Source organism: Watersipora subatra, chromosome 10 (assembly GCF_963576615.1).
Source record: "Watersipora subatra chromosome 10, tzWatSuba1.1, whole genome shotgun sequence".
Classification (NCBI taxonomy): Eukaryota; Metazoa; Bryozoa; class Gymnolaemata; order Cheilostomatida; family Watersiporidae; genus Watersipora; species Watersipora subatra.
Genome location: NC_088717.1, coordinates 19,800,224 through 19,816,606, shown reverse-complemented (window position 1 = coordinate 19,816,606; position 16,383 = coordinate 19,800,224). Strand labels below are relative to the sequence as shown.

Genomic DNA, 16,383 nt, shown 5'->3' with positions numbered 1-16,383 from the left:
ACAACTCTCATGAAAGACATTGTACACTTCGATTGCACGTTTTGATGTGCACTGATACCACTGAGATGTTACAGAGAATCTCTTGGCCAATTGGCAAAATCGTTTATGGTTAGCCAATTGGCGAAACCGTTTATGGCTAGCCAATTGGCGAAACCGTTTATGGCTAGCCAATTGGCGACACCGTTTATGGCTAGCCAATATAAACTCAAGCAAAAACGAGTTCTCTGTTAAACAAGTACCTGTAGACGGTGTCAGACTCAAGACCAGTTATCACACAGGCCCTCTCCATGACATCTGTTACAGTGAGCGTCTGATTCTTTCCATAATCCACGTTGTAATGTAGGATCTGAAGTGATACGATACGTGTTCAAGTTAGAGCCATTTCAAATGATTTTGTGTGTTTCATTAGGAGGTTAACTGCCCATCGAATGACTAGTGGGGGCAATACGTTACACCAAGCAGGATGTCTTGCACTTGAGCTAGTCCTGCTTGGACAAGCTACATTTAATTATTGTGTCAGATGATCATTTAAAACTATATTTGAAATATAACCTTATTTGAAATATAATTTTATGTTTGTTTAAAACATATTTGCCTCCTTTTGTCCACCCTTCGTTGTTTACAACACATACTTTATACAACAGCCATCTTAATATAGCTAGAAAAGTTGAATATAGAAAATCCGGCACATATTATTTGTTGTAATATTGAAACGCATTGATAAAAATTTAAAATCTAGCAGTAGCAACCTTTGACATGACACAATAATACTCATACTGATATGCAGTACACAGAACGGGCTCAAATACCTCAGCGATGCAAACTTGAAAAATTGAATTAGCCAAATTGATATAGGCCTACAGTAGCCTAGCTATAACAACAATAATTTGGGTGGCCACACAAGTTAGCCTCACCTCCGCAAGATCCCATTAGTCAAGTTTTTAATATGATTGAATCAACATTAAGTGAGAAAAAAAAGTAGCTGTTGGATTCGCTAATAATAATTTGTCCAATCAACAGCCAGCTCTGGTTGCTCCTGACTGAACCAAGTTGAGCTCTACTAAAGCCTTTCAGTTACTTTTGCTGTTTCTCTCACCCGAAGCTTCAGACATCAGAAGTTACAGCTCAGGGTGTGAACACATTCAAGGTAAATAAATTACTTTTACTGGTGAGAGAGGATAAACATACAAACTTTATTAACGAAACTCAAAACATCTAATAGGAGATCTGTTAAAATGAAACTTACTGGATTAAAGCTCATCAACTAGCCCTAAATTCTGTTCTTAAGACTCATTTCCAGAAAGAGATTATAAGATTAGGATGATTATAAGATTAGGATGATTATAAGGATGATTATAAGATTGGCAGCAACTTTTCAAAGTTTAGCTGACTCAAACATCAGTTAAAATGTTTTATTGGTTTTTATATCATTTCGACACAAGAATTGGTCAAAGCAGTAAAAAATATGGTTGTTAGTTGCGGTATGAAGAGTTATGCACTCCTGAAGGAAAGACAATACACTTAACACCAGTTTAGAACCACAAAGGCAATTGACTCTTGGCACTGACAAACTTACCTCGCTACCATTGTTGTTTGGCTCATCCCAGGAAACAGCGATGCTAGTTGCTGCCGTTGTGATCCTGATGTGATGCACCGCTGCCGGACTAGAAGGTAAAGTAATTGCTGATGATGATTCCGAGTAAGGAGAGGCTCCCGAAGAATTGATAGCCTGAACTCTAAACTTATACTCTGTATTGGGAAGGAGGGATTTGACCTCGTGATCCAAAACTCTGCCAGTGAATACCTGCATCATATGCCAAAAGAGATGTGAATATCTCTAACAACAGTAACAAGAAGTGTGTATATTTGTACTGTGTGTTACTCATGTTACAGACAAAAATACAGATACAAGAGAAAACTAGCCTACAGATACCAAATCAGACTAGCATACATATAGCAGAGCAGATAGAATACAGATACCATAACAAGTTAGCATACGGATAACAAATAAAACTATCTTACAGATACCACAGCAGACTAACATACGGATATCAGAGCAGACTAGCGTACAGATGGCAAACTAACATACATACACCAGAGGCAAGCGAGCATAAAAGGACAGCCAATTTAACAGGTTAGTAGTTTTCAGATACGAAAGAAAACAAGTATACATACGCATGTCGAAGTGTACAACTGTACAAATAGAAGATACCATCTACCAGACCAACAAGTCTGAAGTCAATCAGATACATACACATGTATAATCCTGGACATGAGGCTGCATACACTCGAGCCTGTATTCTGAGATCTCAGCACCATTATTGCAGGGGGTTTTCCAAGATATGAGTATGCTGTGCGCTGACTTTGGATGACAGACTGGCGCCATGGGTGGTTCTGGACTGCCTGCACCAGATATCACTTCCAGAGGTTCACTCCAGTCGCCTTCACCGACTTCATTCGCTGCTCGCACCTGCAGTAAATCAGCATGAGGTTGCAAGTCATGTGATATAATAGGTAAGTAGGTAGACTGAAGCAGGATCATAGAGTATAGCATGAGTATCTGCAAAACCAAAGACTGCTGCAGTTGACACTAACAGCTCGAACCTCAAGCATGGATTTCTAGGCCATTTTTATTCGATTGCTGGATACAAAAGGCAGACACTACCAAAATACCTAAACTAATGCTCGAATGAACTGGAACCACAAATATAACAAGTATACTCCACTTATATCAACGACAAGATGAAATGACAAACACTTTCTATAGTTATTCGTGAATTAAAAGTTTGAGTTACGCCTATCTGTTGTCAGCATATCTCTGTTTTGTTAATTGAGTTTGGAAATCAGGGTAGAACTAAATCATTGCTACAAACTAATTCACTACCAACAAAGCAAAACAAACAGCTGTCTATCTCTGTAACTTACCAGCAAAACAGTAAGTCATGGAGATAGACACCGAGCATGACATTAAATCACAGTAGACTAGTTACGTATGTGGTACCTCATTGATATGTTATAAACATGTTATAGGTACCCCCATTGATATGTTATAAACATGTTATAGGTAACCAATTGATATGTTATAAACATGTTATAGGTAACCAATTGATATGTTATAAACATGTTATAGGTACCCAATTGATATGTTATAAACATGTTATAGGTACCCGATTGATATGTTATAAACATGTTATAGGTAACCAATTTATATGTTATAAACATGTTATAGGTACCCAATTGATATGTTATAAACATGTTATAAGTACTCAATTGATATGTTATAAACATGTTATAGGTAACCAATATATATGTTATAAACATGTTAGAGGTAACCAATTGATATGTTATAAACATGTTATCGGTACCAATTGATATGTTATAAACATGTTATAGGTACCCACTTGATATGTTATAGACATGTTATAGGTGCCCGAGTGATATGTTATAGATATGTTATAGGTACCCAAATGATACATTATAGAAATGTTATAGGTAACCAAGTGCTACGTTTTAGACATGTTTTAGGTACCCAAGTGATATGTTATAGACATGTTATAAGTACTGAAGTGATATGTTATAGACTAATAAAATGAGAAGGGTTTAACTATCATTAAATCTGTTTGTTTAATTATAAGTTGATGACTAAGCATTAGCCATCAAGTAAAATGTAAATGCATGAAGAAATGAATGTATGGTAAAGAACCACGCATCTAGATGCAAATGTAGCAGAAAGGTTATAGTATCATAGCATAAAGGACCTGGAGTAAGTAAATCCTTCCAGGGGAAAGACCAGCAACTGTACACTCTGTGGCATGACCCCTGTACACCTCCCTAGTAGTGTTGTCCATCATAACCAATTGCACAACGTAGTGCCGGATGCTGGAACCACCTGTGTGCTCTGGAGAGGCTACAGCAGACAAGCACCAGTTTTAGCTGTCGTACAACAAACAGGCAGGCATCTCAAGCCACTTACAGCGTGCGTTATCACAGGGTGAATGCTGGTGAATGATAAGCCTAGCTAAGATTACATAACCTCAAGTGTCAAAGCTTACGCAAGAGGCGAATGCATAAAGAGCAGCAAGAAATCCATTGCAAAAATGTTGATAATTTATCTGCTTTTGGTGAGGATGAAAATGGGTTGAGTGCTTGAAGCGGTTTGCAACGGTGAGCTTATTAACCGAGTGCAAGACTGAATACTCTCCACAACAGAAGCTCACAAAAAATTATGAGCTAATTCAAGCCAGGTGTCCCAGGTCTCGCAACAATAAGTAATTAACTTGAAAAGGTGCATTTACAATAGGAGAAATTACGCCCCTTTGCTCAATAAAGTTCGGGAGGAAATAGCAGGCAGTAGCCGGGTACAATGCATTACTATTAGCCATGTCTGCGATGAGTCTAGCCTGGCAAGACGAATGAGTGCTCTGTCAAAGACACTCGAGCAAGTAACTATCTACTATCTACGACTAGATAGTGTGGCATGACAGGCAGGTGCCCAGCATTCTAGAATCTAGATATTCTAGACACCTATAAGCAGTGATCCAAGAATGGTCGGGTAGATGACTCAGACAGATTGTAGCGACCAAAGTGAGCAGTTAAAGTGGGAACATGCAATGACCTACCCCACTTAAGCACCAGGGTATGAGCTTTGGCTTTTCCCAAAAGGTGAGGTTTGACGCATGGACCCGGTAGTATAGCCTTAGTCGTCACTTGCGTAGTTTCAGACCATCTGCTCAAGCCGATGCTATTGCGAGCAGCCACTCTAGCCTTATATTTGTGCCCGGGAAGGAGATTACTACAGGAACACTCGCAAGACAACCCATCATAGACTGACTGATAGCCTTTGCCCTCGTCTAACTGAGCCAAGAAGGACTGCACCTCCGAGCCCCCGTCTTCTCGTGGCGCCTCTGCAATGCAATTAAGGCGTAAAAAAGAAGAATAATTTTTAAATGGAAGAAGGCAGAACACAGATAAAATGTAAATAAACTTATGGGTCATATTTGAATGTTATAGATCGTTATATAATAAATTCCTGTCAGTCATGCAAAATATAAATTTTTAGCAACTCGAGAAAAAATTTTTTTCATGTCAAAGGCAAAGAATGAATATACCGGTGGACAGATGAAGAGACCCAAAACCCGCTTAGACTAGCAACAGGGGTCAAGGTAGCAAACTGCTGTACCATAAGCTGACTTATATGTCCTTTTAGTTTGTTCTGCTTACTTTATAGTCTCATTTTATAGATTTTATTTCTATTGGTGTCTTTTATTGATGAAAGTCTTTCATTGATGAAAGTATATTACTAAAGACATTAAAGCTTCGATAAAAAAGGTAATAATTATTTACTATTATTAGCATGAGAAATAATTGTTCACAGTGTAAGCTAATCCAAATAACTATTGCCTTCTGCGATCAACAGATCAATAGATCAATATTATTATCATATAATCAAACTACGTGATACGTTACAAAAAGTTTACAAAGTAATACAGACTTTATTGACATAAAACTATGAACCTGTATATGTGAGTATGCAAGAGTATGCGATACATACACTCGCCAGTATCAAGGGAATGATAATCCTCTGAGCTACCCTCTTACCCCAGAAAAGCCTGAATGAATTGCCAAGAATCTTCCCCTTTGCAGAGAGTTGGGTGGGAGCTGCAGGTACATCAGCCCGAGTCTTGTATTTCACAACTTGACTCCAGTTTGATTTTCCATCATCATTCACAGCTTGCAACTGGTAATAAAAGACACATACAGTATGTATGTAGGTTCACCTTTGCTCCAAGCGCTGTATGGTACACAAGGAAACGGTGAATCAGCCCATAGCAATTTCATTAAAGCGAGCTAAACAAATACGGGCAGTTAAAAGTGCACTGACGATAGCACGTGAGACAGCAATCATCAGTGGTAAGGCGTGTGCACGTGTATGAGTGTGTTGCAACGAGGTGTCAGCAGGTGTCAGCATAGCAGCAGGAAGGCAGAGGCGTGTGACGCGAGTCAATCTTATTAAGCTTGCCTGTAGGATGTGGGACATAAGATACATAATAACAAACAGGTGTTTTGTGCTAGAGAAGAATACAGGCATGGTAAAGGTGCTTGCTTGCATCTCAGCAACACGCTAAAGCATATAAATACAGATTTATTGTAGATTATTGTAAGACTTGCTAATCGAATAAGAATATTGCGTAATACATAAAATATTGCAAGCAACATTGTTATCATAAGAAAACTTCAAATCTAAAATGGCAGTTTTAGTGAGTGACATACAAGGAGAATTATTGCAGAGGCCTTTTGCACTACCCATTTTCTATGTTTCTGTATGTTTTATATTAAAACTTGAAACATATAGATAAAACACACTTATTATTATTATTATTTTCAAATTTTAATCTTTCCAAAATGTACTTTCCACTCGCACATATTTCAACACCCCTGACTGGATGAATATGAGTTTCCACTCGCACATATTTCAACTCTCCCGACTGGGTGAATATGAGTTTGCAACCAACTCTTGCCCAAAGTCTCAAAATCAAACCAAAACTGATTACATCACAAATCAATATCTGTGGGTCCTTTTCCCTATCCCAACAGTCTATCAAAATAATAGAAACTTCCAGACATCTACCTCAGAAGCAGACATGATTTGCCTCTGTCCAAAACCTCATTACTTAGTGCTTTCTAAAGCAATTCTCTAGCTGTACACCAACTGCTCTCCTGTATAAATAAGAGACCACAGTCTAAATTCTGAGAGACTACACTCTAAATGCTGACCTAGCAGTACTGAAAATATACTGTCAAGACCGAAGTACTGTCAGACAGCGAACCGCCAAAGAGTCTTACCCGGAATTTGTATGCTGTACTTTTTCGCAGGCAGTCAACCTTATAGCTGACCTCAGGACCCGAGTAAGCTGCAAGGAAACCATGACCTGTATCTTCCTCCTCCTTCTGAAGCACAAACTCTTTGTCCACCGGTCTCTTTATCCAAGTGAGCAGCAAGGTGGTGAGACTAGACTCGGACAGAAGGGGTGGTTCAGGTTGACTCGGCGCTGTTCCATTAGTGAACACAGTCAGTTCCTTGCTATACTCACTGCATAAAAAAAAAGCATGTAAAAATTGATTCACACGAAGTATAGTCATATGTTAGCTCAAGAACGTCACGCTACACATGACTGTATCACTGCCGAGTTTATCTAATGCTATGATAGCAGTTAAAAGTTACTTTGCTGCCTTACATATATTGATGTCCATGAAAGAGAGAACCCTTTACGAAAATGTTTGAATTTGTGAAACATGAAGCAAGTGTAAGCAGGTGATTGTATAATCAGAGTTTCAACTGAGGATGCTGCAGGTCACATGTCACACTGGCAGCATCACCTATATTATTGCTAACAATCCATATTTACTAGACTGATATGATTTGCTGTAGCTAATTCAGTAATAGCAGCTATTATTTTTCAGCCGTTATAATTTTCTCATTTTTAGGTGGTACCGGTGCATTTATATATTTTTAGGTGGTGACCGGTACATTTATATATTTTTTAACTTATTTAAGTTCTTTCAGAAATGAAAATAATATGTCCAGCATTAATTCGTTAAGATTGGGTGTTTTTAACTAATTATATTGGACAATGTTAAAGATAATCATCTAATACAATTCGCTGGTCGCAATAAAAAAACAAATGCCAACTTCTATTTTCCCAAAGAATTGCAAAAGTTGCATGATACGATGGTCTAAGATGGACGCTCTTTGCTGCTGGAAGCATCGCACCGTAACTAGTAGACACTTCTATTTGCAATAATGATTTGGTTTCGAGGGCACGGAATATTTCAGGGCTCACTATTTTCACTGCATCGCAAGAAAAATCAAGGGAGAGACAGCATCTAGTGTTGGCTGACAGAGTCGAGTCTATTAAATTAGCAAGCCTAATGATGCTTAACAAGTCCTTGATGATCATGACCAATTTAAAGTCACATAAGCTGGTGAAAAGGAAAAGCAAGCTTAAACCAAATGTATTGAAAGCGAGCGATAACTGTTTGTTATCATGTTGGTGATTGATAGGAACTGGCAGAGCGAATGAAATCGTGAGACCTATAATGCAAGGCCAGGGTACCAGGTGTTAATCAGATGTGCCTCTCTAATTGCTCACACCGAGTGGAGCAGCTAGTGCCCTCCCTTGACTGCTTTAAATCGCATTATTGTGGTAAACGCTATGAATGACTGATGGCTCCTTGCAACCTCAAACTTCCCAAACCTCAAATTCAGACAATTTCCACAAACTTTCATGGGGCAGACAACTTACCTAATGACTTCCATAACAGAAGCTAGTCATTAGATTCTCATAGAATCCAGTGACCTATGTTCAGATCAGAGGTACTGTATATTCCCGTATATAAGCCTCTCTCACCTATGAGCTGACTAGAAAAACAGCCATGAAATCACGGAATTTACGGTATAAGAATTCGCATATAAGCCGAACTTGTAATCGTAACACGCTGTATGTACCGATCAAAGCAAAATATTGTAGAAATGGAGCGGCTTTTGCAAGCTTTGCACAAAATGTTTCTGATCGGTGAGTAGTTGTATAAATAGCGTATCGCATCTCTACCTAATCGAAAGGAAACAAACATCTGTTTGCCTTGAGCCAATGGAAAACATATTTGCATCTCACGCTGACCTTATTTTCGCTTTGCAAAAACACATTTTTATAGCTATTTCTTCTAAGCCGATGATCAGATGCATTACAGCTACGTAGGTTTCACAAACTGTAAATCAATCGACTTTTGATGAGTATCTATTGGGCAATAGTAGTAGTGGCAGTAAGCATTTATTTTTAGCGGTAATAATAATGTCATAAGCTATAGTAATAGTGGCAATTCGCCTGACTCAAAACACGCTCAACTTGTCAACCATGATCATGTGAAGTAGACGAAAAGAGTGTCCCAACTCATTCTGCAACTCATTTGTGGCCTTTTCATGGCATCAGATGATGTAAAATTTTATGCTAATTAATTTGGGGAAATCATATGACAACTTATATGCACCAATGTCAAATATTTAGTTTTACCAGATACTTGATTGCGCCCGTAAAAGAATAGGATTGGTAACGAAAGAATTAATGGTAGTAGTAATTGTTATTGTTGTTTTACTTTTGTTAATAAAGTTGAGTTAATAAAGGTTCGAGTTGTAAATGTTCAAATTACGATAGGACAATGTCATTTCGTTTGCTTTCAACCAGAGTTATGCGTGTATAAGCTGGACCCCTCAGTTTGGTAAAAAATTGCTTTAAAAATGGCTTATATGCAGGAATATACAGTACTTAGCAAAACGATTTCACAAATCAAATGCAGATTCGCCCTTGAGGCTTGCTGCTAACAAATACCTTTGGCCGAAGCTGTTGACAGCTGCAAGCCTGAAGGTATAACGCTGTGATGGCTGAAGCTTGGTGACCTTGAACTCCTTTTTGAGCCCGCGGTAGCACTCGGTATATTCCTTGGCAGGTGGCTGGCCTTCATAGTACTCCACTATGTAGTTGAGTACTTTGCTACCGTTGTCAGTGACTGCCTACAGATAGAAAGAAACACTAAGCACTCCGGCATTAAAAGATGAGGTTCTATGGTAAAAGCACTATCCAGTTTTATTGTTCTTCTAGATGCCATGTACCTAAGCAAAAGTTATTTTGTTGTGGTTATAAGAGATAGAAATGTTTGCGTTGTTCGGTAGCTGGGTGACACAAATTATTGAAATGGGCGAATATAATTTCATGTATATAAACAAGTTAAGACGCTACCACATGATTTTAAGCTCTTTGCTTGAGCGATATGTAAGCTATTCACTCATACAAAACTGTGCTTATATTTAGCATTTTTGACAAAAAATACTCAGCTATGAAGTCATCAAAGAAAAAGAAAACTAACGATAATACATACGACAAATCTTCCCAACTATCCATTCATTCATTCCTATATGAGTTTACTTGGGCTTACAGGAATTTTTAGCCAGCAGCTGTCCCAAAAATTGGGCTGTCCATCCATTGCATTGTCAAGATCAATACAGGCTGGCATTCCCTCTGACATTTAAACAAGCAATGCAATCTCAGCATATCAGCCTTCACAAAGTTTTCCAATTGTTTTTACATTAGAGCTCAAAGAGCTACATGTCACGCAGTGGGAGCAACACTATACCGTAGGAAGTGATGTACAGGGTTGGTGTTGCAAGAAACATAAAACCATATACATTGTTATTGTACTCGCGACGGCTAAAGACGAGCTGAAAAGGTATGGCCACACATGCTGATTTTTTCGCCGTTTTTTTTTGATCGAAACCACGAAATGAACGAAAAACACAGACTTATTCAGCCAAAATTCACAGAGTTGTCAGAGCTGTGCATGCACATTGAAATCGACGTCGACTGAAAAGTCGACGAAACGTTTTTAATTGGTTAAACAAACTATTAGTGAGCACGATTGTAGCAACTTTTGCTATTTATATAGTCCGAAGCACATAACGCGACGCGCAAGAAAAATACTAACCCAATTCGCCATAGTAAATGCGATGCAACTGACTTGATTGCGCTAAAGATGGCAACTCTTTCTATAACGAAACTTTTGATGCTAATAAAAAAAATTTATTAAAAAAAGAAACAATTCGTAGCCATGGCGTCCGAATGATAAAGAACCAACAATAGCGCAATCTAAGCAGTTGTATTGTATGTACTATGTTGAATTGCACAGGTACTTTTACTGTGTGTCGTAGTACGTGTCTTGGACTATCCTAATAGCAAAAATTGCTAAAATCGCGCTCACTAATAATTTGTTTAGCCAATTAAAAGCATTTCGTCGACGATTTTGGTGTGCTAGCACAGCTCTGACAATTCTGTGAATTTCGGCCAAAAAATTCCGTGTTTTTCGTTCATTTCGTGAATTCGGTCGAAACCAACGAAAAAATGGGCCGTACCTAAAAGCTTGCACAAGTTGAAAGGATCACATACACAGTAAAGCTTGCTACTGCATTGAGCACTGCTTCTATTGAATCTAGATATAACGTATCACCCCAAAAACTCTGCTTTGTTACAACTAGTAACAATACTGATTACTAGTTGTTGATCTCGAGTCATGAATGCCAGCTTACAGGCTGGTTAAGGGTGAACTAACTATGTATCATTCAGGACTGGTCTTCAAAGAGATGAGACTTGGTTACCAAAGAGATGAGACCTGGTTACCAAAGAGATGAGACCTGGTTACCAAAGAGATGAGACCTGATTACCAAACAGATGAGGACTGGTTACCAAAGAGATGAGACCTGGTTACCAAAGAGATGAGACTTGGTTACCAAAGAGATGAGACCTGGTTACCAAAGAGATGAGACTTGGTTACCAAAGAGATGAGACCTGGTTACCAAAGAGATGAGACCTGGTTACCAAAGAGATGAGACCTGGTTACCAAAGAGATGAGACTTGGTTACCAAAGAGATGAGACCTGGTTACCAAAGCGAGGAGACTTGGTTACCAAAGAGATGAGACCTGGTTACCAAAGAGATGAGACTTGGTTACCAAAGAGATGAGACCTGGTTACCAAAGAGATGAGACCTGGTTACCAAAGAGATGAGACCTGGTTACCAAAGAGATGAGACTTGGTTACCAAAGAGATGAGACTTGGTTACCAAAGAGATGAGACTTGGTTACTAAAGAGATGTGACCTGGTTACCAAAGAGATGTGACCTGGTTACCAAAGCGAGGAGACCTGGTTACCAAAAAGATGAGACCTGGTTTTCAAAGAGATGAGACCTTCATTATTTTTGAGGATGTTGAAGTGCGCGCTTTAAGCTTATGACATAGCACCTTGGTCTTGATAAAGGATAAGCAAAAACAATTGTGCAGTAAGAGGATCTCTACTGAATGTTCAGAATCATTAGAGTTATGACTACTAGACATTTCAAAGTCCTAAGGTTCTATTTGAGGCTAGCCATTGAGATAAGACTTCTGATTGTCATAAGTGGACTTCCCCTTCACCTCATTGAACCTCATACTTAAACCAATTATGATATTTCAACTGAAGTTGCCCCGATTTTGGTATCGGTGCCGATATGGGTGTTAAGTATCTGAATCGGTATCGACCAATATTTTCTTAAAAAATCTGAAACTTCAGCCACTTTTTACAGATCAAGTATTTAGCAGAAAACAGTATTTTAGCCTGCTACACTAATCAAGATCATCAGCTGCAAGCTCCTCACCCTTACTTAATGAATTCCAGCCTGCCATGCTATTTATTTCATGTCTATAGCCTGACCAACATCAACACAGCTGAGAAACCTTTTTGCTTTAGTCAAGACGTGATCAAAAGTGTGGCATTCCCCAATTACGGCGGTGGGATTTATTGCAGCCAACCAAGAACTAGATAATAAAGAAGGGAAACAAGAATGCAGCGTAATACTTCTATTTACTAGCATTGCGAAAGTAATTTGAGCAGACGATGCATGAAGTTATCTATCTTTCTCTTGACGATACATTGTTTGTTGGGTTGTTCTCGTTTGGTTTTGTTGTATTGTGAATGAAATTTGTTTCTTTCTTTTATTATAGTTATTCACACATTAACATTTGAAATTTTCTAAATAATTATGGTCCTACATATCATTTGATGATCTAGTTCTTGTGAGTAAACTATTGCAGGTCTTACTATAAATTAAAAAACGCTGTTCTTTCACAGGCGCTGCTAACGATGATGTTGTTTTTGTTGACAACAACAAAAACAAGAACAATGCCAGCAGCACCTGCGTAGTCTTATCTCAGTTTAGAAGTCAAATATTATTAATTACAAGGAACATGGACTGTTTTGTTACTACATGCGCAGTATGTCAGTATGTGAATATATATATATATATATATATATATACACACCACTAACTGTAATTACTATTATTAATTACAAATTATTACAAATTACAATTAAAATTGCAATTAATTACAAATTACAAGAAACATAGACTGTTTTGTTACTACGTGCACGGTATGTCGGTATGTGAATATATATATATATATGTATCTCTTTTTTCTGTAAATAAATAAATACAAACAAATACATTAATATTTATATTTTCTATAAAAAATGGACAATTATCTATTCAACACAAAAGATCTGAATCGGATTATTTTTGAATCAGAATCGGTATATCGAACCGGTATCTGAATCGGCTAGTGAATTTAGATTCGTGCATCTCTAATTTCAAACTGATTGATTGATGAAAAGGCAATCTTGGAACTACCTCTAGTATTGCATTGATTACCACTCCTAGTGTATTGATTACCACTCCTATTGTATTGATTACCTCTAGTATTGCATTGATTACCACTAGTAATGTATTGATTACCTCTAGTATTGCATTGATTACCACTAGTATTGTATTGATTACCTCTAGTATTGCATTGATTACCACTAGTATTGCATTGATTACCACTAGTATTGTATCGATTACCACTAGTATTGTATCGATTACCACTAGTATTGTATTGATTACCACTAGTATTGTATTGATTACCACTAGTATTGTATTGAATACCACTAGTATTGTCTTGATAACCACTAGCATTGTTTTGATTACCATTCATGTTAAATGGACTACAATAAGTTTTCCATTAATAAAATTAGTTTATCACAATGTATTTATCTGCGCACTCACAAACCGAGCATAGCCATGGACTCCAAAGAAGTATATGATAATAAATAATACCTACTTAAACTAATCTGGAACTAGACAAATGTGTACAGGTACATAATGGGGAGAGTGTTTGAGTGGGTTATCAGAGCTAGGCAAGACCCCTTCCAATTCAACACAACTATGTTTATAGAATGAAAGATGCTTTAACGCGTAAGAAATACAGCTTTATACTCAAAGGAACATCATCAGCAAAAACTGCTACAGTCACAGGTGCAAACAACTTACATTCCATTTGAGGTTGACAAACGTCCTAGCTTTGGATCCTAGCTTTGGAGGCAGAGGAGCCTCGGGAGGAGCAGGAGGGGTCTCAAACCTAACTGGATCGGTATAATTTCCTGTACTGTCACCGATTATTGCACAAAGCCTGCAAATATTCTTGTACATTAAAACCAAGGATACAATGAGCAGTAGGAACTCTGAAATACTACAGGATAGATAATAACTAGCTCAAGGAAAATAGTGGGAACTAAACCGCAGACAAGTAGCTCAACTGAACAAACCTGACATAATATTCCGTGGCCGGTTTGAGGTCTTTCACTGTGATGGTGGTAGCGTCGCCTTCATAGACAGTAGTGTATTGACTATCCTTCCGATCCGCATACTGGAGCTGGAACTGAAGGCAGGTGTTGATTGGCTGTTCGAGAGGAATCAGGTTGTCTGGGATGTCAGGAGTGATAATTTGCACAGCAGCCACACGACTGAGCACTTGCCCTACCTGTCAATTGCAACCAGTCTATTGTCCCGACCGAACAATTATCAGATGTACACTACTTGTGCTACTTAAACGACCGCATTCCAACGATACCATCTGAGACTGCCAGAAACGACCGCATTCCAACGATACCATCTGAGACTGCCAGAAACAACCGCATTACAACAATACCATCTGAGACTGCCAGAAACGACCGCATTCCAACGATACCATCTGAGACTGCCAGAAACAACCGCATTACAACAATACCATCTGAGACTGCCAGAAACAACCGCATTACAACGATACCATCTGAGACTGCCAGAAACAACCGCATTACAACGATACCATCTGAGACTGCCAAAAACGACCGCATTCCAACGATACCATCTGAGACTGTCAAAAATCAGAAAGTGCCTTCGCTCGAGTTTCCAACAGATTTGTATTTTTTTTTACGAGATGTAGCAGGTTTTATATTTGTAAAACCTTTAGTGCTTCCAATGAAGGCCCTGAGCTTTTAACACGCTGTGTGGTGCCTTTGTTATGGAGCCAGTTGAACAGTATATCAGTAAAAGAAGTCCTCGGGTTCTGACGATTTCGATTTTTGCAGTTTCTGGGTTGCGAATGCTCCCCATGAAAATGTCTAACTTTATATTTAAGGTGGTTTTGTATTAGCTTCGCAAACAATTGTGAATTAGTATTCAGAGTACAGGAGATGAACACGCTTTGTTGCGCTTGTAGAGGAAGACGACATCAGTGGGTCACTCAGTTTCAGTGAGACACCATTTTGGTTGTGCCTGGCAGTTCCCACTCTTTTACCTGTTTAATATTTGTAATTTTGGGCTCTTCCTTATCACGTCAAAGCATTAGGCAGGTTCTTCTAATAGTACAATTTCTAATAGTACAAAAAGTAAGTTTAATACAACTTACACTGATTTTGAGTTACACCGAGTCTCAAAAATCTATCAATTTCGTCAGTCGAGGACTACCTGTATTCCATTCCCAACCAGATACATGCATATTTAGAGCACAATGGAATGAATATTAATGCAAAAGATCACAAGTGATGCAAAAAAACAACATTTTTGCAATCGATTCAATGCCACCATTTTAATATTTGCTCATGCTGGTTTGGCTATCGTTAATATCAGAACAATTATTTAAACACGTTTATTGCAGCTACTATACAGTTAATACGTGAACTAGTAAGAAACTTGAAGTCGCCTGCTCATTGGTGTCTAAATATGACCATAGCTCGAGAGACTCAATTAAACTATTTACAAGCAAATAGAGATTATAAATAGCCAAATCAATGAATGGTAGTCATTTGCAGCAACTTTCAGGAGGGAGCTGACAAATCTTTTCATTCAAAGCGATGAATGTAAACTTTCGTTAGCAGACAAATTTCGCCACGCTGTCTAAACTGCTTTAAGTAGTTCCAGAATGATGTACATGTAGATACTAACTGAATGCATGGCGTTGCCCGGGTAATAAAAGTCTTTGCACAGAAAATATATTTTTATTTAACACATGCAATATTTACCATTCTAACTATTAAACTTCATACCATAAAAAAGTAATTTGTGTAGTTCAAATAACTGTAGCGAACAAATAAATCAACTGCAAAGGTGTTTAAATGTGAAATATTCAGCAAGTAATGGCTAGATAAAGCCTGTTTTGCTACAATAAATAAAATGATTTGATACTTATACAATTAATACGAAGAGAAAAACAAAATAAAAATCATGAATACTTTGAATGAATAATAAAAATGAGTACATAAAAGTGCGTGTATAAAAAAGTTACTGTTGCAGCAGAAACTATTCATCTAAACTTTGACTAAGCGAAACTGGTACCTCTCGGTACCGGTACCTCTCGATACCGGTACCTCTCGATACCGGTACCTCTCGATACCGGTACCTCTCGATACCGATACCTCTCGATACCGGTACCTCTCGATACCGGTACCTCTCGATAC

At 38.1% G+C, this 16,383-nt stretch overlaps 1 protein-coding gene across 3 annotated transcripts in view; it reads right to left on the bottom strand.

Moving 5' to 3' along the window:
• Positions 1-16,383, bottom strand: part of LOC137405615 (fibronectin type-III domain-containing protein 3a-like) — a 57,286-nt gene that overhangs the window by 8,639 nt on the left and 32,264 nt on the right. For all 3 annotated transcript variants that reach the window (XM_068091934.1, XM_068091936.1, XM_068091935.1), the window contains 10 exons: positions 14,215-14,429; positions 13,940-14,078; positions 9,384-9,565; positions 6,844-7,090; positions 5,599-5,737; positions 4,620-4,904; positions 3,759-3,907; positions 2,255-2,470; positions 1,577-1,804; positions 240-346 (listed from right to left, as the gene is read on the bottom strand). In XM_068091934.1, the coding sequence (XP_067948035.1) occupies positions 240-346; positions 1,577-1,804; positions 2,255-2,470; positions 3,759-3,907; positions 4,620-4,904; positions 5,599-5,737; positions 6,844-7,090; positions 9,384-9,565; positions 13,940-14,078; positions 14,215-14,429 (1,907 nt within the window). The remainder of the gene's footprint in view (positions 1-239; positions 347-1,576; positions 1,805-2,254; positions 2,471-3,758; positions 3,908-4,619; positions 4,905-5,598; positions 5,738-6,843; positions 7,091-9,383; positions 9,566-13,939; positions 14,079-14,214; positions 14,430-16,383) is intronic.